At 36.2% G+C, this 21,622-nt stretch overlaps 1 protein-coding gene across 1 annotated transcript in view; it reads right to left on the bottom strand.

Moving 5' to 3' along the window:
• ZFPM2 (zinc finger protein, FOG family member 2) overlaps positions 1-21,622 on the bottom strand; it is a gene marked incomplete at its 5' end in the record, with an annotated part of 382,811 nt that overhangs the window by 342,355 nt on the left and 18,834 nt on the right. The window contains 1 exon segment of the mRNA NM_001195374.1: positions 16,408-16,509. Within this exon segment, the coding sequence (NP_001182303.1) occupies positions 16,408-16,509 (102 nt within the window).

Consider the following 21,622-nt stretch of genomic DNA (forward strand, 5'->3'; position numbering starts at 1 on the left):
CAGAATTTGAAAGCAATTTTCATCTCAGAATGTATCTTCCATACCCCACCACTCCTATAAGCTTGACCTTACTATCAATCTGAAACTAGGGAAGCTACCCACCCCTATATGCAGTGTGGGAACTAGGTACACTACCTAATTACTTTAAGACTTAAGGTCTTCATGTATAAAATAGGGATAATCTATTAGATATGCTATGAGGATTAAAGGAGGTAGCCAATGGCATTACTGTGCACGGCACCTAGAAAAAAAAAAAAAAGCCCTCCTGAGGAATATTGGCAGGATTATTGATGACCACTCTCAATCAGAATTCTTGCTGGATGACTTCTTATTACATACACACCTCACTTTACTGTGCTTTGCTTTATTGAGCTTTGTAGATACTGCGTTTTTTACAAATTGAAGGTTTGTGACAACATTGTGTCGAGCAAATCTATCAGCACCATTTTTTCCAATAGTATTTGCTCACCTCAGGTCTCGCATTTTGGTAATTCTTGCGACATTTCTAACTTTTTCATTATGATTTTATTTATTATGGTGACCTGTGATCAGTGATTTTGATATTAGTACTACTGCTTATGAAGGGTCAGAGGATGCCTCGAATTTTTTAGCACTAAAGAATTTTTGAAGTATGTACATTCTTTTGTGGACACAATGCTCCTGCACACAATAGACTACATATAATGTAAACAAAATTTTTAATGCACTAGGAAATCAAAAATTTGTGTGACTTGTTTTATTGTGACATTTGTCTTACTGAGGTGATCTGGAACAGAACCCACAGCATTTCTGAGGTATGCCTCAGATTTAAATTTTTGAGCCTCAATTTCCTCAGCTATTAAAGATGGCATTAGTGACTAGAGCCAGGATGCTCAATAAATGGTAGTGCTGCAGATTATGCGTGTTTTCCAGGATGAAGCCAGAGAAATGATAAATTAAACATAGTAATTATAAGTTGTGTGCTAGAAAGAAAGCCTTAGAGTTCACAAAAAAATTGTGTCAAAGGATAAATTAAACTTAATAAAAGATAAAACATATTTTCCTTGTTTGTATTTTAGGGAAGGAAAAAGACAGAACCTCAGTTAGGTGAAGGGATGTGAAAATAATGTCACAAACTAATGAACTAATGAAAAATAGAGAAAATGTAGCATGACAAGCACACTCTCCAGGGTCAAGCTGTTTCATTTCAATCCTATGACTATTTGCTTTGTAACCTTAGGCAAGTTACTTAACTTCCCGTGCCTCAGTTTCCTCATTGGTCAAGAAGGAGACAATATTCCTAGAGACGTTATGAGGGAAAACAATGAGGCTCTGTTTGCTCTTATGGTTCTCATGCCTATGCCAGTGACGAGCACACCGTAAACGCTCAAGAAATATTAGGGAGAAGAGACAGGACTGGAAAGAGAAGAGTTAAAAAGTTCATGGAGGAGGAAAATTGCCCAGAACAGAGTTATATGACCTCAATATTAATTCTAGATGGGTTTCATTTTGAACATTCCAGGGAATAACACTCTGAAAAATAAATGCTTTAACTCATCTGATTTACTGATTTTATCTTTATCAGTACATTCATTGATATGTTTTAGGATTTCTGAGAATGACTGCCTGGTCCCAATGGATGAAATGTCTTGAATTACATAGGTTTAATAATAATAAATGAGGCCCAAAGAGAATCAAAAGTATTATTAGTTTCATGTACTTTTAAACAATGATTGAAATACTTCCTGCAATTTTATGTTACATATAATGCCATTTTCATTTTACTTTATCAAACTATCTGATAACTATTTTTTATTCTATTACGTTTACTTACAAAAGTTAAAAAAAAATGAGTAAAGGCTAGAAAGCTGAGTTAACAACCTCTTCTTTAATTTTAAAATGTGTTGAATTATTCTATTATGTATTAATCATGAGTTATTGGCATGAAATGTTAGCCTTAAGTTATGTAAGTTTGTAAAATAATTCACTTCCATTTTCCAGACAGGAAAAACCTATTTTATAGAAAATTAATTTTGCCACACAATTGTAATTATGATTTTTTTAAAAAATGAATAATTTTGGCTTTTCAAAGGAATCTACTTGTTCTTTAGAATAAAATAATTTTCCCATAATACACATAAATATGTCAAAACTGGGGAGAAAAGGTTTATTAGATATAGTTGAATACTTTTTAAAATCTGATATTTATTTTCAAATTTAATATAAAATGTGAAGATAATCATTAAATTTAAGAACTTAAAAGAGTTAAAATATTTTTTCACAATGAACAAAGCAGCATAAGGATAAAGGTTCATGAGAAAACTTGGTTTTACATTGCTCAGAAAAATGAATGTGTGTGTGTGTGTGTGTGTGTGTGTGTGTGTGTGGTATGTAAGACAGTGATTCAGAGCAGAGACTCACGAGTCAAGCTCTTGCTGGCCTGCTCCCCAGATCCACTTCCAGATCACTGCTTTCCTATGCTTGGGTTTGGGGGGTGCAGGGATCCTTCTTCCTTCCTTCACCATTTTAAACCCGTTTTGAACACAAATCACAAATATTTATTAAAGATGCTGGCAACTTTTATTACCAAAATCTCTATTGCATTCTGATCAGAAGTAGCGCAATAGGCTGCGGCCTAGATGTTTAATAATCTCACTCCTAACTGCAATTCACCACCCATATAATGTAAGTGAATTATACTTCCTCTGCTTGGAATGTTGAGATGTCTCTACCCTCTTCTCTCTTTCCATCAGTTAAATGCTTCTATGCTTACAAAGTAAAGAGGCCTTACTGGCCTCCCAGAGCAGAGGCGAGTACTCTTTCTCTGGGTTTCCTTTATGTTCCTCTGCGACACGTATGTCCTCATTCTTTAGCTTGGGGTAAAATTTCTATCAGCAAGAAGTTAAGCTTCACCCTCTTAAGAGTTTTTGTTTGTTTTTTCCTTTTTATGGCCACAACTGTGGCACATGGAAGCTCCCAGGCCAGCGGTTGAATCAGAGCTGCAGCTTCCAGCCTACATCACAGTCACAGCAATGCGGGATCCAAGCCACATCTGTGACCTACACCACAGCTCACAAGGCACCGCTGGACCCTTAACCCACTGAGCAGGACCAGGGATCAAACACACATCTTCATGGATACTAAGATGAGTTAGTTTCCACTGAGCAACAATGGGAACTCCCAAGAACTTTTTCTTTATTCCCTCCAAAATCTCCAAGAATCCCCAAAAGCCAGTGGCATTCCAAGATATTAATTAGGCCACTGGAGCTCCTGGTTTGCTCTCTTATTCCTTCATGCTGCCATTGAATACAGGTCTCCCAAGGTTGGTGGGTTCCCTTTCTTCACTAAGGAGACACCCAAGTGGGGCTCAGGTCATGTACAATCTGCCATGGTGTTCCCTTGGGTCTTCAGGGTTCATTTCACTTAGTTCACAAGACATCTCAGATCGACCATTCTTGAGCAGAGCAGGACTCTAGGACATGTTAGCCGGCCTCTCAAGGATAGGAAAAATAGCCTTCTCTTTCTCAAAACCTAAAGCCCTGCTGTTGAGTCCTGGCTTTTGCCTGCCTTCCTCAAATCTTCCATTTTCCAAGAGGTGCTTACCTTGCCAAGAGACTTTGGTTAAGGCCACCCCAATAAAATCTATTATTCACAACCTGAACTGTGACTCTTCCAAGATTCATAGGTTGAAGCCCTAACTCCCAATGTCACTTGATTTGGAGACAGGGCCATTACTGGAGTAATTATGGTTAAATGAGGTCATAAGTATAGAGCACTAATCCAGTAGGACTGGGAAAGAGACATCAACAGTGTGCATGCACAGACGAAAAACCATGTCCAGACATAGCAAGGAGGTAGCTGTCTACAAATCATGAAGAGCGGGCTCACCAGAAACCCACCATCCTCTTGATCTTGGACCTTCAGCCTCCAGAATTATAGGAAAATAAATTTCTGTTGTTCAAGCCATTTAGTCTGCCATTTATGGCAGCCTGAGCGGACTAACATAAACGACAGTTGGGGGAAGAAGTGGTGGAGTTTGGTTGACTGCCACACAGAAAGCCCCACAGGCTGCATATGTGAATTAGCCCTTCATCCCAGTTCCCTCTCTCAGAAGCTTTGAGATCTCCAAAACAGCAAGTATTCATCCCAAAGAGACAAAGGACTCCCATATGCAGCTTGAAAAACCCTGGTTCTTATATTTGCATAATTAAGAAATGCCACTAAAGTAACTTCTTTTATAATAAAACTGCTTTAGAAGTCATTATTTCCAGCTTTAGTATTAGAAATTGCAAGCATAACAATTTAAAATTTTACATCATTTATTACCCAATTTAACATTATAACCCTATTGCATTAATCACATTATGATAATTATTGTTTATACATTCAACCCCCTTTATTCAATTTTCAGAGTAAGGATTATTACTGAGAAAGATGGTACTTTTCTTGAAGAACATCGAGTTTAAAGAAGAAAATGGGTAGAGGTAACTGAAAGAGCAAACACCCCAATGGCAGAAAATGTCTTCTGCTCATTTTTCTTTTCTTTTGGCTAGTTTGCACTGCTTTTATATAGAAAATATAATTTTAAATATCATAAAATTAAATAATGTATTGTTTACATAAACTACATACTAAAAAAAGTGCTGTCAATCTCAGATACTCAGTCATTTTTATATTATCTGTCTGGCTTCCACCTTGCTTAATTCTGTAAAAACAAATGCCATGTTTCCATTCTTATTAGAATGTGCTTGTGTATTTATTCTTTTCATTTTACATTATTAATATGTTAAAAAATGAAACAATCTTGACTAAATAATATGAAAAAAAAATGAGAAAAAACCCTCAAAGAATTTCTTAAAATATCATTCAATCAGAAAGGCTTGTGACTACTTTCACCCAGGGTGTCAGTTAAAAAAGAATGCTACGCTTCTTGTTAGTGTCAAGAGGTTCTGCCATGAAAACTCAGAATAAGATATTAGATTCTCTGTGTATTAAATATAAACTTATGTTTACCATCAAATACGTTATTTTCACTACTTTCCCGTATATGACAATGTACTCAATAATTAAAAAAAAAAACACGCAGCACTTTGCAATTTTATTAGAAGTACATGTAAAATATGGCCCACAGAAATTCTGCCAAGTAGGACTCTACTGTCAGCAAGAAGTTCAGAGTCTCCCCATTGAGTATTTCTTCCTTATTCCCCGTAAAGCCTCCAAGAACCTTCAAGAGCTAGTCCCACTTCCAGACACCAGACAAGAAGTTATGCCAGGTACACCACCAGAGACCCTTTGCATTTCCAAGAAATAGCCTGGATTACAATCAGGTTTCTGGTTTCTTTGCTGAGCCTTTGACAAACTCTTTCTTTTTGTTCTTTTTTAACAGTTTATAGATGCAACCAATATTCATCATGGATTCCCATGCATGACTTGAAGATATTTTAGTTTCTGTTATCTTTTAGAAAGCCTCTCCATTCCTCAGATCCAAGAGTTACAGGAAGGTACCACCTTCTAGGTAACAGTGGAATGGTAGGGCAGGTTTAAAAGGAAAGTGGAAGCTTCTACACAGGCAAAATGGCAGCAAGTTTACTATATATGCTATGAAATGATATTTTTCAAAAAACTAAACATTTCCCTTCCATCAGAGCGCATTCAAATGAACCAACCACTCTGTCCTTGGGACAACCTAAAGAGATCATTACTGCTTCTGCCGTATCATCAGCAACCTGTCTCACCACCAGTACCAGAAACCTTTCCCTTCTCCCTCTGTGCAAGCTGATCCCTCAGCCATCTTCACACCATCCCCTCCACTTTGTGGTAGATGACCTTCCTCTCATGCTACCACTGAACACTGCACATGCCTCTACAACAGAATCTATAGCAATGAATTTTAATAATCTCATCATTTGTCTTCTTTGTACTTTTTGAAGGTAGTCTGAGTCTAAGTCATTTTTTTATCCTTGGGAGTATGGGACACAGGCATTCTTCAGTAAGTGTGTGAACTAGATTAATTAACTCCATGTGGGTTTGCAAAGGTGCAGGGCAAGAAGTATAAGATCTGGCAAGCATATGCAAATTATACTTATGAATGAATAAATTGCATGCTCCAAGTATCGATCTTGGAAATAGTGTAGGAGTTTATTATGAAGACAAAGATATAATAACCCCCAAGGTCCAAGTATACTGTTGAGATTAAAACAACAAAAAAAATGGTAGAAAAAAATTGCTGTTATCAGTTTGAATACTAGCAAGAAGGGAAAGCACACCTCTGACCCACATTAAATTTATAATAAACTATTATGTATTATTATTAAATTAAGCATATCAATTACATTAAAAAATGATAAAACTCAAAAAATATCCATACAATTGGCAAACTAGTTATTAGGAGATAAAAGCTGAAATGAGGGAGTTCCCATCGTGGCTCAGCAGAAATGAATCTGACTAGGATCCATGAAGATGCAGGTTTGATCCCTAGCCTTGCTCAGTGGGTTAAGGATCTGGCATTGCCATGAGCTGTGGTATAGGTCAGTGGCTACAGCTCCAATTTGACCTCTAGCCTGGGACCCTCCATATGCCGCAGGTGCAGCCCTAAAAAGACAAAAATAAAAGTTGAAATGATAAAATTTGACAAAATGTATTACACAAAGCATGAAGACATGGTAGGGACAGGAAAAAAAAATAACTTTAAAACAATTTATAAATGTTAATGGAGTTTGAAAAATTCTGAAGTGGAAATAAAAGAGTGAAGAACAATTTTATCAATAAACAGTTTCGCAGAACCCAAATACATTTTCTCCTGATCTACCAAGAATACTCAGGAGAGGTGTTTCCAATAGCTAACTTGATTTGCTTGTCTTTCACGCCCACTTGAACCTCCCACAGCCTGGTTTTGGTCACCAGAGTTCCGCTAAAATAGATCTAGTTAAAATGACTAATAACCATATGGCACTCATTTCACGGAGAGTCTTTAAATCTCAGTCTTGACCTCTCAGCAGCATTTAACCCAAGCATGACTCCTTCCTCCTTAAAACTATCACATTCTCTGGTTTCTCCCTATCTTGTCTGATCCCTCCTTATCAGACGCTCTTGATGGCCCTTCTTCCTCTATTCTTCTGCTAGATAGGAGTTCTTCAAGCTTCATGTCCAAGAAGCTTGGACATGACCTCTTATACATCCTCTTAAATACACGCCCATCCACTCCCATGAATTCCATTGCCCTGCATACAATACTGACTCTCCAATTTACATCTATAGACCAGGCCTCTCTCCAAATATCTGGCCTATATTACCAAAGTTCTACTCAACAGCTCTGCTTGGATGTCTCACAAAAACCACAAACGACCTATTAAAATCCAATTCATCTTTCCCCTCAAACATACCTTTCCTTCAGTTTTCCTTACCTCAGCAAATGGCAACAAAATACTCTAAGCTGATCAAGCCACATGCAATGACACCCTCAAATCTATCCAGTTCTTTCTATAACCCACTTACACTTCTTGACAAGACTACTTTATTTCTACTGTCCTTCTATCCTTTCTTCATATAGCAGAGTTTATTTTAATGCAATTTTGAGTATGTATCTTATATACATAACATGTCTTCACATTGATCTTGAATTTAAACTAATGACAGTATTATGAACAACAAGGCCCTGAGTCATCTGAACCCTGCTTATTTTACCAGCCTTACACTACTCAATTTTTTACTATTCTAAAAATTGCTATGGAATGAGAAAGAATTAAGAATTAAGCATATATCTGCCGTTTCCTTTATGAACCGTATTCAGTGGTAACTAAATAGTGGACGAGAGAAATATTTTCAGACAATAATATCAGTTATTAATACAGAAGGAATGATAAAATGTGAAAATCACCATTTTTAAGCTCTGATGATACAATGGATCCTGGCAATACTCATTAGGTGGAAAGATGATGGGAAACTTTATAATGGATGGATCATGTGAAAACACTTGAATGACCTGATACATTGTAAAAGGACAAAAGGGGCACCCACTGTATGTGCCTACTGATATGATGTAATAGAAAGCACCCAACAACGTATATGCAGTATTGCTGCCTACAATAAGGAAATATAACTCAATAACTAATTCACAAGATATGTATCTTATCTCATGTACTCAATCAGTATTACCCTTTTAAATAATCTCCTAGTAATCTAGTTCCAAATTTGTGGTTCATTAATAGCAAGTAGACATGTCTCCATAAACATTTTATTTTTCATAGTTTTAAATTACTTCTATTTCTTTCTTTTCTTTTTTTAATGGCCGCACCTGTGGCACATGGAAGTTCCTGAGTCAGGGACTGAATCTAAGCCACAGCTGAGATCTAGGCCGTGGCTGCAGCAGTGCCAAATTCAATACTAGATCCTGTGCCAGGCCAGGAATGGAACCTGCACCTTCTGAGCAGCTGTTGTCTGAGTCTTAACCCAGTGCCTTAGAGGGAACTCCTACTTTTAGCGTATGTCATTGTGTTGGTCTTTCCTTAACCTTCTGATTAAGGACTGATTAGGTCCTTTTCTGAACCAGACAAAAAGAAAAACAAATAATTACATGGTTTAGGTTTTCTTTCAGCTTTTCAGATACGAGAGTCAATCATATTTTTAGATATCTTTTCCTGGTACAATACTGAGTCAAAGAATAAAATAAAATCTTAGTGCCAAAATAAATATCTAATGCATACATTTCAATAAAAGAGGTTGTCCCCATAAAAACCAGCAAAGGTTTTTCTTACATCCTGCTGACAAGGGTCTTCCTGCAGTGCCCTGTGGAAGAGAATTTTAAGCAGAATTACGACTCAGGATGAAAATGCACAGTAGAAGCCTTATTATTGGTCAAAATAGGGATGAGTAGTTAATTAAAATAGCCAAACCATGGAATGATTTTAAAATAACAAAAGGAGTATTATATTTTAACTTATAGTATACAAAAGCACATTTAATAATCAGGCTTTTGATGTAAGGCCTAGACCTTTTATTGGCGTGTGAGCCCAATGACTGATACTCCGTTTTTCATACACTATATTTAAATCCTTCACCTACAACTTCTACTTTGTGTATTAGAGTGAGGATATAAAAATCACTTGAAAACCATGTAAGGTAAGTTTCTTTCAATATTTTTATAAGTGTTCTCCCCAATTCTTTAAAGTTATTTTGTCCACACACAAATGTTTTAGTTATTCTCTTTTTTATCAAATCTTTTGGAGGTTTCACCATGGTTGCCATAGACATGATATATCTTTTTTTGGTTTGTTTGCAAATATAATTAAGTGGTTTAGACAATTTTTTTTTGTCTTTGTGTCTTTTTAGGGCCACACCTGCGGCATATGGAGGTTCCCAGGCTAAGGGTCAAATCAGAGCTGTGGCCACCGGCCTACGCCAGAGCCACAGCAAAGCCACATCCAAGCCGCATCTGCGACCTACACCACAGCTCATGGCAATGCCGGATCCTTATTCCACTGAGCAAGGCCGGGGATCAAACCCGCAACCTCATGGTTCTTAGTTGGATTCGTTTTCACTACGCCATGATGGGAACTCCTAGGCAATATTTTAAATCAATTAAAGATTACAATACAATGTAGTGTTGGTAAGCATACAAATGACTGTCCACACGCCTTCTAGCTCCAGGCCTCTGTATTGGTTTGCCATAACAAAGCTCCATACATTAGGTGTCTTAAATAACATAAACACACCATCTCACAATTCTGGAGTCTATACTCCAGAAGTCCAAGATCAAGATGTCAGCAAAGTGATTCCTTCTGTTGGTTGTGAGAAAATCTGTTTCATACCTCTTGTCTCGTGTCTGATGATTTGCTAGCAAGCTCTCTGGCCTTCTTCGGCCTGTAGGAACACCATTTCAATTTATGCTTTCATCTCATAAAGTTTCTCCCTGCCTCTGTGGTCTCTCTCCAAATTTCCCCTTATGAGGCTACCAGTCATGGTGGATGAAAGGCCCACCCTAATCCACTGTGACCTGATCTTAACTACCGACATCTGTGATGGCCCCATTCCCCAATAACATCGCATTCTGAGGTACTGGAAGTTAAGACTTTTCAACATGTGAATTGTGAGGGGACCCAACTTAACCCATAACAGCCTCGATCAGGAAGTTTTAGAGAAAGGGTGGAAATTTTAGTTTAATTAAGGGAGCTTCTACTATAAAAGGCGGATGAATGAATTTTGCCATGGGAGCAAGGTGTGGGATAGGAAAGAATGTGTTGTCATATATTTTTCTGGGATTATGATGTATTGATAAAAGTTGATATTGTATTTTATTTTCCAGTACTGTGTTTGAGGAAAAGGTCACTGCAAAGAAAGGTCCAAAAAAAACTTTATCCCAAGTCATTATCCTTTACCTTGAATTTCTCAATTCAAATTGCACAAACAAATTAGATGTTTGTAAATTCTAAAATAAACCATTGTCTAAATACCCTTAATTCCCATTCCTATACAACTGAATAAATATTAATAATAATAACAATAATAATAATGACAGTAAATTGATATCATTCATGCAGTTCTTTATAACTCAAAGATGTATCTTTCCAAACAATAATCGCAAGTCCTTTGCCTTCAGATTATCTTTTTTTTTTTTTTCAGTTGGGTTTATGTGTGCCCTAATTCTATATCAGAGTGCAAACTGGAGTGAGGGGATAAGATAAAGAGAACTTTTTCACTGTGTTTATGTGGCATTCTGTACTACAAAGGGTAAGGCTTTCATCTTTTAATCCGATATCCACTTAACTACACTACAGAAGATTTATTTTGACCCCCTCTTGTTTCTTAAGGGGCTCAAAAGTCTGTAGCAATTTTTGACACTTTGTTGTAATGTTTTTCTGAACCCCCACACATCACACACACACTCTCACACACACACACACACACACACACACACACACACACACTTCTCCCTGCCTCATTTTCATATGGACACAAAGCGTTGGGATAAAATGATGGTTCATTATAGCGGTACAGAGCTCTTATCTTCATCCGGCAAGAGTCATTTCCTTCCAAAGATTGAAATGCAAATGTGAAAATTAATGATAACTGCATTATCTGATAGCAGAGATAATACCAATTCACTGTCAGAGTAATACACAGTCATTCTACGATTTCCTCCGCTTCTCACAATATTCTTCTTACTGTCAGACTATATCTATGGTTAACTATGTTTCATAGGTTTCTGTTAATTTACTTCAAATGGCATTTCCCAGATCTTATATCTACCACATTTTCCCAATCAAAAAGGAAACGAAATCAGCACTGTAATCTCCAAGCCCTTCTTTGGACTAGTAAAGGGAAAAAACCCTGTATCATTAGTGCGTGCTTCCATCTCACAGTGGTCTCCCAGCTGCCATTCCACTTTATACAAAACACTCCCCATCCTCTCGGTTTAATTTAAGGCACAGAGCAGAACTAGCCTGATCATCGGTATGGATCCACAGAGTTGAACAGCAACGGAATGAAGCCACTTCACAGATTTCTTGACCAATTTTCAGTCCAGATGCAACAAGTACACATAGCTGACTTTATGCTTGACACTTATTCTTAAAATTTTACTTTTTTCACTTTTAAATTTATTTAGCTGAATTTGTGTTTTAAATCTAGTTGAGCAGAACATAGTTAATATAACCCTGTGATGATTTTTACCCAGTAAAATCATTTTGCAAAGTTAATTCACTATGCAATCTGGGCTTATCATTCATAAGGCATTATAATGGCTTCTAAGGCACAACTGCCGAAATGATACTAAAAGTAATATTGAGATCTACTTATCAAGCAATTATGCAGCTATGATCTCCATGTTTTACATAGAAAATGTCATTAGTGAGGTTGTTATTAAAACAAGCCCCATTTTATAAACAAGAAAACTGAGGCCTTAGAGAGTTAGTAACTCACCCCAAGTCATACAACTCATAAGTGGCAGGCCATTATATAAACAAAAGAAGTATTTTTTATCTTTCCTATGCATTACACTATCACAAAATAACATACTTCTGATGGTAACTCAGATTTCCACTTATTGCCCTAGCAGCAAGTTGCTCTGTTCTGTAATACATGACACAAAAATAATTTCTAATTTTACTCTATTAATTTTTCAAAACTTTGATACAAGGTGGTCTGATTTTCTACTTCATTTTCACTGAAATGGCCCAAATGCTTAACATGAAAATATCAAGATCTATTTAAATAAAAGTATATGATTATCTGGAAAAGTCCATGTCAAAGAAGCTCAGAATTTTATATCTTTGTATATTTGTGTTAATACGCATTATAGGGGGCTACATGTACTCATGTGTACAATTTGAGTAACATGATATGTTCCTTTATTAGAACTGGAAAATCCAATTACAGCTGCAGTAAGCCTTATGGTAGATTCATTCAATATTAGACCAGAGAAAACAAATTATTCATTATTCCCAAGTGTGAAAATAAATCTACGCTTTTAATAACATAAGCCAGAGAGTTGGCATTTAAAGTCAATGTAAGATTTGACTTTTAAGGTATCCATTTCATAGATGTAGATGATGAATTTATAATGATTTATCAGTATTCTCTCCCCCAAGTCTCCTTCTAAATAAATACCAAAGTCAGCACTCTAAAATTTGGCCATGAATTGAAGTTCTAAAGATTTTCTTAAAAGAGAGAGCCAGAGATGTAAACACTGTTGGCCAGTCCAACTATTGGCCAATGTGAGAGATCCTAGCATAAGGGAAGGCCATTAACATCTAGCAAATCCCATACTCTCCCAAGCTCTGTGCTAGATATTTTGTATATATCATATCTTTCAAGCTTCATCCTTATAATAATGTTTCAAACTACTTATTATGTTCCCTATTTTAAAGATAAGGAAACGGACGTGCTGACTGTTTAATATGCCCAAGGTCACAAGGTCAAAATTGTCATCTTGCTCCTCAAAGAAAGATCTGCCTGGCTCTAAAATGTATGCGTTTTCTTCTGCAGTCTAGACCATTCTCCACTTTCTAGGTTGACATGCTTAATTATTGCATCCTGCCTAACTACATTACATGAATAATTAAAGAAGGTTAAAGGAGAGAAATGGCATCAAAAAGAGAAAGTATGGACAGCATCATATTACATCTTTGGACTTCTCCCCAGCACCTTTCACAGTTATTAGTGCATAATAGCTATTTATTGAATAATTGAGTGTATAAGATATTGCAAATTGAAGTACTTGAGAGAATGATAAAAGAAAAGGTATTTACTAAAAAGAAGATAGAAATGATATAAATGAAGTAGCGCAAATACAGATGAAAAGGAAGAATAGTGTATAACAAGTATATGAATTAGATTCCACACAAGGTAATGACAGGGTAATTTTTTGTAAAGCGAGAGAGAAGAATGAAACTTGAAAAAAGATGTGTGAAAGACTAAAATAATGAAGTAGTGACTGTAAGACTGGCCTGAACTTCACCAGCTTAGTGTGGGTCTAACACTCCATTCATATGGTGAAAGACTCACAAGAACTTGAATAGTATTCAAATGAGAGTTACAAATATTTAAACATTAAAGAATTTCACCATAGGAGTGTTTGCAAACATTAAGATAATTTTCCTAAAGATTGTTTAGGTTCCTCTTAATCATAAGAGTTAACAAAAGGTGTGTGTAATTACTAAATGTGTATTTTAGATGAAAAACAAATAAGGAAAAAAAAAAAAAAACCTGCACTAGGGAATTTGCATTTGATAAAAATAGAACATTTCAGACAGGGGTTGATTCATTATTGAACTGAGCCACCTCTGAGAAAGTTGTGCAGTCAGCTTCAATCAAACTTTAAAAATAAGCTAAATCCTGATCCATCTTAAGTGATGTCAGCTCTATGCCTCAAATTCCTTAGATAATTTCCTTGTCCTTTGATTCTGTTCTATTTTTAGGGACAACTATCTTAGGGTGATTATCAGGACCAGTTGGGAGGGCCTTAAAGTTATTGGACCTTGAAATCCCACCTGGTTCATTACCTCACATCTTAACTGATAATTTGTGGCTAAATTCAAAACTAGATGCTAAGTATTATAAAAGTTTACCCTTGTTTTATCAGACGTACCGCTGGGCTTTTAAAAATGCTGAAAATAATTTTTAAAGGTTCTGCTTCAACTCAACAATTTCAAAGCCATAATAATAAACATTTGCATTGTATATGTATGATTGGATTTAATCATCACAAAAGCCCTAAGGGGTGTTAATACTACTTTCTACAGTTTACAAATGGCAATAAAGACACAGAGAGGTTTTAAGCAACTTGCCAAAAATCATCCACAGCAAGTAAGCGGCAAATACAAAATTTGAACCTAAACCTTTAGAATTCAGAGCCCATTTTCTAAAATATCTGGAAAATGCCACTAAAACCTGGAGACTTTTCTCTCCTTACTAACGTTAGAAGACACCAATAATTTTTTTGAATAACAAATATTTAGGCAAAAATATTGATGTAATCACTATTCATGCAAAAGTCCTATACACTTTCTCCTGATGGAAGGAAAGCAGCAAATATTCTACCTTAAAAGATAAATATCCAACAGGTAATCTTTTGTTATGAATCAACTTCATTAATCAGGGGGTGTCAAAAAATAAATCCCCCTTTAGTCTGCAAAATACCTGTAGGGAAAAAGTGTTGTTGACTTTACAATACACAAATGAAGAATTTTCTCCAGACACACCTGCTTAGTGGCACACATTTTTCCTTTAAAGTTTTTACATATTCATACGTGAAGCAGAAAATGATTATAAACATTTTCACTGATATCACCTAAATAAAAGTTCATTAAATTAGATACATTAAATTTAACTCAAAAGTGAAAAATCTTATCCTGAATGATAGCCTCACGCTTTACCCTTGTACCTCTCTCTCTCCCTCTCTGTCTCTCTTTCTCTCAACTAACTTGCAAGATTATTTCTGGCAAAGCTTCCTGAAAAAGGGAGCACTGAGTGTGCAGTAGGTTGTTTAGTAATTCATCACCCCCTGAAATTTGCTTACTCACTCCCAAATCTCTGGGAGCCACTCTGGATCCCAGATTTCAGCAAAGAGGAAAACAAAACGCTTCCAAGTTTCCTCCTTTGAGAGAATCCTGAAGGTACCCTTTGCAAGTAGCCATATCAGAAAGACCATCTCATCTCATTTAAACGTAAAAACTCGTCTAAACAGCCTATGTGTACTGAATCCCAAGAGTAAAGAAGCATGCAACACCAAGTTCACCCACTCTTTTCAAATTAACTGTAATTCCCAAGGGAAAAAAAATTCCAAAGGTTTTTTTTCTTTCTTCTTTTTAACAAAGTGACTTTCTTCTCTACATTAAGACAGAAACATTATGCAATAAGGAGGAAATGCCAGAAGATGTCCGCATTTTCTTTCACACTCATAAAATGTGGTGTTACGGTACTTTAAGTATAATATTTTGATCCAAACTCTTGTGTAACATTATGCCATAGTATACAGGATACAAACACTTGCTTGTATCAGGAATAACATTAGAAATGACATCATAATAATCAGATATACTGTATCTTCATTTTTGTTTGCATTATATTTTCCAGCTGCTAGTTTCAGAAAATTACCAGTGGAGTTCCTCTCTTCTTCACGCACAGCAGAGAGCAATTTGCAAAGTCATGCAAGGGTGAAAGTGTGATTGAAATATAGGGATCTTTCTTAATGAAAAATGTTACTACTTTGGAAATTATGTCTCAAACTATTTCAAAACACGCTCATATCCTTAAGCCCTAATATTGCAAGAGTCCCCATTTATTAATACACCACCAGTTGTAAATTAGTTGGCACCAAATATAAAGGTTTTTATCCACGGAGTTCTCATGAGCTGCATATGTTTATATAAAATGTTGTTCCCGTTTTGGAATATTTTAACAGTTTTTGTTTTTATTGAAATAATTAGATATCAAGGTCTTTAAAATAACGTTTAATTTTCATTCAAGAAAATGAAAATATTACCAAAATATTGGTTGTTTTCTAAAACTTTGAACACATAGTGAGATTCAATCTTTGACTTACAACATGCCTAAACTGAAAATATTTCTTTGGAGTGCTGTTACTTGTCTGAAGCTTTAAAAGGATGCCTGATTTGAATGTGGATATAGCAAAAAGATTTCTGTTCAAAGAAAAAACAAGTTCAACTGACTACATTCTTGTGTGAGTATGAAATAAAACAAAGATGAAAACTTCCAAGGAGAGAAAACACTTCGGTTTTTATAGCTTATTTATCAAAGATAAAAATCTTTAAATAATGATATTTATTCAGATTCCCATGTATCCAATGTATACAAAATCTTTTAAAAATCAGAGGTGAGAGTGTAAGAGTTTTATAATTAAAATGTAAGAAAAACAGTGAATTCCTGATAGTAGCAACGGATGGTTGAATATTAACATTTTTTTTGTCCTACCTGGTCCATCCCAGTCGTCTGTCTCAACTCCAGGCTGACCTGGTTTCTCTGACTGTGTGTCCCCATCTGATTCTGCTGTTTCCTGGACTCCTTCATCATCACCTGGAAAATATCAGCACAGAGAAAGAGACATAATTAAAGCCTGCTATTTGACCTTCATGTCCTCCTAAAGGTATGTCCTTAGCATATGTCTGATTACATATTTGTTACATATATTGTCATTATACTCACATAGGTCTATGATTAATCATTTTGATAACTAGTATGGCTTTAAAAATAAAATCAATATGAGTCATAAATAAACTGCAATAAACACTAAAAAACACTTCCATAAAAATTTTATTCAGAATTATTAATATTAGACCTAAGAAAAAGTAGTATGTAATTTTTGTAGTGCTTTCAATACAGAAAACCATAACTTGCTCACTTCCAAATTACATTTTTATAAGGGCAAGATGACGCAGAAAATAAATACCAGAGGAAACGATATACTTATGTTTTGGATTGAATTTAGGTTATCTTGAAAAAATTTCTTTTTCCCTAGCATTAAGCTTGCTAAAAATTGATTGTTTTATGTTAAAAATAAATATGAAAAGGCCACAACTGAATGATTATCATATAAGATGAGCCAGTGATTCAAGTCTTCACAAGAAGCTATAAATCTATACTTGCTCTTGAATAAGTACAGCTAGTTTGCACAATTTCATGCTTTCATTTTCACATAAGGAAATAAAAACAATGTAATATATTTTGAGCAAAAGTATAGTTAGGGCAAAGAAGGAGAAATACATTAACATGCAATCACATTTTAACATTAAAGTTTAATTTTAAGTACCTTCATTTTAAGTGATAAAATAACAAAGTATATGCTGCTTTTTTTTTTTTTTAATTTTTTGGACATGCCCATGGCATATGGAAGTTTCTGGGTCAGGGATCAAATCTGCACCACAGCAGTGACCCAAGCTGCTGCAGTGACAGTACCAGATCCTTAATGTGCTGTGCCACACAAGAGAACTCCAAGTATGTGCTTCTTTAAGGGAAAGTAATCAACTTTAATATAATGCACACAAAAATATTAGATAATTCCTACTTACAAATGCTAAGTATTATCAGGAAACTGAATAACAAAAAAAATGTAATGACAGAAATAAAAAGAATGTATAGTGAATACAGGGCAACTAAACCTTGAATACAATAATGCTAACATTTTTAAATTAAATTGTTTGCCTTCTAAAGTACTCAGTAACTATTTTCCATATAGGTGCCAAATTTCTGACAGTACTTAAAATTTTATATTATTATATGAAAAATACATTGAATTTTTAAAATCTTCCAAAGCAACCTAGAAAATACAAAATTTTCAGGAGATGATTTTTACTACAAAGGACATTACTGTGATGTTAATATGAGTTTTGAACTTCAAACTCTATACATTTTATATTCATTTCTATATATAACTTCACAGAATTAATCACTTTAAAAAGGAGAATAAAGGTAACAAGAGATAACCTAGAAACTCAGTGACAGCTCTGTTGAAAACTTAATTTCCTTAACAGAGGAGCATTGGCATCCGTGGGTAATAAAGAATAAAACACATACCTGACACCACCAAACCCTGTGTCTGGAATTGAAGGCTCTCTGAAAACTGAGTTACCTCTTACTTTCCGGATGATCAGAATGAACAACAATGAAATTCTCTCCAGAAATGTTTATTGAGCATCTACCATGTCTAAGGAATTGTAGGTATAGTAGGATGTATATGGGAAAATACAGAACCTTTTTTAAAGTAGTATAAAACTCATTAAAGAATGGGAGTGAAAGACAAAATCCAAAAACCGTAAGGAAGGTATGAAGGCTCAGTAGGAAGATAAGAGTTTGAATTTTCTGTGCTCTGTTTTTGTAGGTCACCTAGGACACAGATGCATCACTCAATTATCAGACACATTACCCAACTATATTATGGGATCAGGAGAAGGGATCTGATCTCACGTCTCAGACACCAATGGGGCTATTCTCAGCCTGCACACATCAGTAGGCGCCATGGCTTTTTCATATTTTGAAATACAGGAAGCCCTGAACTAACCAAGTGACCCTCAGTGCAACTTTGCCTATGCTGCTCCACCTAGAGGGCCCCCTCCTGTCTCCACTTGCCCAGAAAGGAGAGGATTACAGCCTAGTCAGCAGGAGGTTTATGGCATCTACTCTGAATGGTCAGAGATCAGGCTGTACCTGTTGCTAAATATTTCGAATACCATCCCTGCTTAAATGTGAGTACTGAGTGAACACCATGTAGTTAACATCTTGGCATAATTAATCATAAAAATGTAAGCTTTGGTGGAGAAGCTTGATGCTTTCCATGACCTAGTTATTCTCCTTTTGTCCTTCCCTGCTGGCCCCAATCAACTCTCCTCTCTCTTTCCTTCCTGCTTTGTGAGCCATGGAGGCTGACTTCTATGGACTCTGTTGCTGGGGCTCCCCTGGTCTCTAACTACTGCTTTGATCCAAGCAATGGGATGCACTGAGAGCAGATCAGAAGACTGAAGGGCAGGAGGAGAGAGATGAGGTACTTATCTCCCAAGCCTGTCCTTTATGATGGCCTCCAGTTGCAGGCGATGGCTGTGTGGTACAGTTAGAGCTCCCATGAGGTGGTCTGCCGTGTTCCCACGTGACCATTCCCTCCCATGACCCTTCAGGCCAGGAGTACTAACAGCTTCCCACTGCTGTGAGCCCCTGAGGGCTTACCATCCCTTCTCAGTGTCCTTACCCCTGCCCACACCTTGTAAACTCCTTTACCAAACCCCCTTTGGTGAAACCCACTGACAATATCATCAGTCTCCTCCTGGCACCCTTACTGTGGACTCCATTTCTTCCCAAGTATCTCATACTACTTCCATGATTTTTGTTCAGCCAGGGCTTCTGCAATAGGTTGTGTAACATTTTCTGTCAATGAACTCACTTTTCATAACTTATGTAAATGTATTTTAGAAAAAAAAATTCTCATCACTGTTATAAATGAAAATTGGCAACAGATGTCAAAAATAGGAGGTAATCATAAAAACAGATTCAACAGGAAGCTCCCTTGCGGTGTGGTGGGTTAAGGATCCAGTATTGCCTCAGCTGCGGTACAGGTTGCAACTGCGGCATGGGTTCGATCCCTGGCCCAAGAACGTCCACATGACTTGGGTGCCCTGGGTGGGGCCCAAAAAACAAAAAACAAACAAACAAAAAAAAACAGATTCAACAAAAATAAAGGTAGCACTATGAAGTCTAAGCTACTGTGTCCATTTAGACTCTGAGTCTCTGATGTCATTTCCTTACAGTAGAAAGATAAAGCAGCAAGTAGTAAGGTATTTAAATCATAGTAATATGAAATTGAAACCTTCCCATTGATATACAAATGTAAGAAACTTAAACACTTTCTCACCAACAGATGCAAAGTTATTTATGTATCTGTGTACAATCCAATCTTCTTGACTGCTACCAGGGGTGCCTGACCCAATCTAGGGAAATATACGTTGGCTTTACTAATGCTTTACTTGTCACAGGGACCAGAATCCACACTAGAACCTCCCACTTAGGTGAGTGACTTTTGCTGACATTTCCAGACTGAATGGAGGTTTAACTCTGGGCACACGAATGCAGGGGAGTTTATGAAGAAAACGCTCTTCTAAACAGTTAAGAGTAAAGAGCACGCAACCTATAACTTTTAAACAGCATCCACTCCTGTCAGGCACTCTTCTTGTGTCTTATAAATACTGAAACATAGGAATGTGAGCACCAGAGAGGACTCTGGAGATCATCTCACCCAAATTAGACAGATTTACTGATCAGGAAATTGATGTACAGGTAGGGTTAGTAACTTATCTACAGCCTTATAGCTACAATATTGATTTCTACGTAAGGCATCTCCCCCAAGCCTTCCTATGCTTCAGCAGTAAGTGCTTCCCAGTCATCCCAGGGGTGACAGACAGAAGCAGGCTTAGGTAGGTCTCCCTTCCCCAAAAGCAGAACAGCTGGGTTATAGAGGAACATGGAGAGGCATCATAAAGACCATCAGAATCAGCAGTTTGCACAAGGTTAAGAGTTAGATTTGAGTCTCCTGTCAGTTTAGCATTTTTCCAAAACATTTTTTTCTTGCCTCCCTACCCCCTCCCCACCCCACCAGTTGAAGAGAGAATCATGAACACCTGAAATAGCTGAATATTAATCACAGAGTAATGCATAAACAAGCAAGCATGAGGCTATGCTATTACAAATCACATATTCAAGGGCGCAGGAACAAAGAGTAAAAATCTGGCCAGAATACTTGGAGAAGTTAAGCTTCATGTTCAGATATTAATTGTATCATTCTGTGTTCACACAAAGAAATAAATCTTCCTGAATTTTACTATTACATTTTAACTGTTGGAAACACTCACCATGCAACTCAATTAATAACTAACCCTTATGAGGCATTATTTTGAAGGTATAATGAAATTATGAGAAAGAAAAGAAATACTTTCTCTTAAGAACCATATAATCTAGTTAAGGAGATAGGCAATATACATAAGAGGTAACCACTGATAAAAAACAATCAGGGTAGTTCATGAATAATTCTAAATAAGATCACCTAAGATAGAGAAATTCAGAGATCAAAAGCATAAAATGACATTGACCATGGAGATCCTGATAATTTTTTTTTAGAGTTCAACCTTCATACTGAGGACAGTGTGAAACATTAGAGGTACTTCAGCGGGGACTGATATGATCATGTGACACAAATACAGTAATGAACATATACTTATTGAGTTTCTAGGAACATACCTTGTTAGACCTTTGGTCTTTGAGTTCTCCCTTATTCAATTCATAGCAACACTCTAACTTGTGTCTCAAACATTCTTCCCTCCAATTTCTGTGAGACTGAAGTTAAGTCTACTCTAAAATATTTTATGAAGCAAATTACATATTTGGAGGGAAAGTATTAAGACATAAAGTGAGAAATGGGTATGTTTGGAAGAATATATTACAGAGTAATCACAATAATAACACAGAAGTTAAAAGAAGTTAGGTTTACAAATGTCTGTCATTATTGAACTGAAGTGATATATTTTATTAACTGATTAAAATACAATGTTTGAGTCCTTAAGCACTAAGAATACAAAACAAAGAGGGTTCCTTCCCTCATAAAATTTATAGATTAGCACAGTGACAAACCAAGAGTCTGCAGATGAATGCT

The sequence above is a fragment of the Sus scrofa genome, chromosome 4, assembly GCF_054392235.1.
Source record: "Sus scrofa isolate SSC_HxYL_T2T_F1_AM1 chromosome 4, Sscrofa_HxYL_maternal_Yorkshire_Landrace_v2.0, whole genome shotgun sequence".
Taxonomy (NCBI): domain Eukaryota; kingdom Metazoa; phylum Chordata; class Mammalia; order Artiodactyla; family Suidae; genus Sus; species Sus scrofa.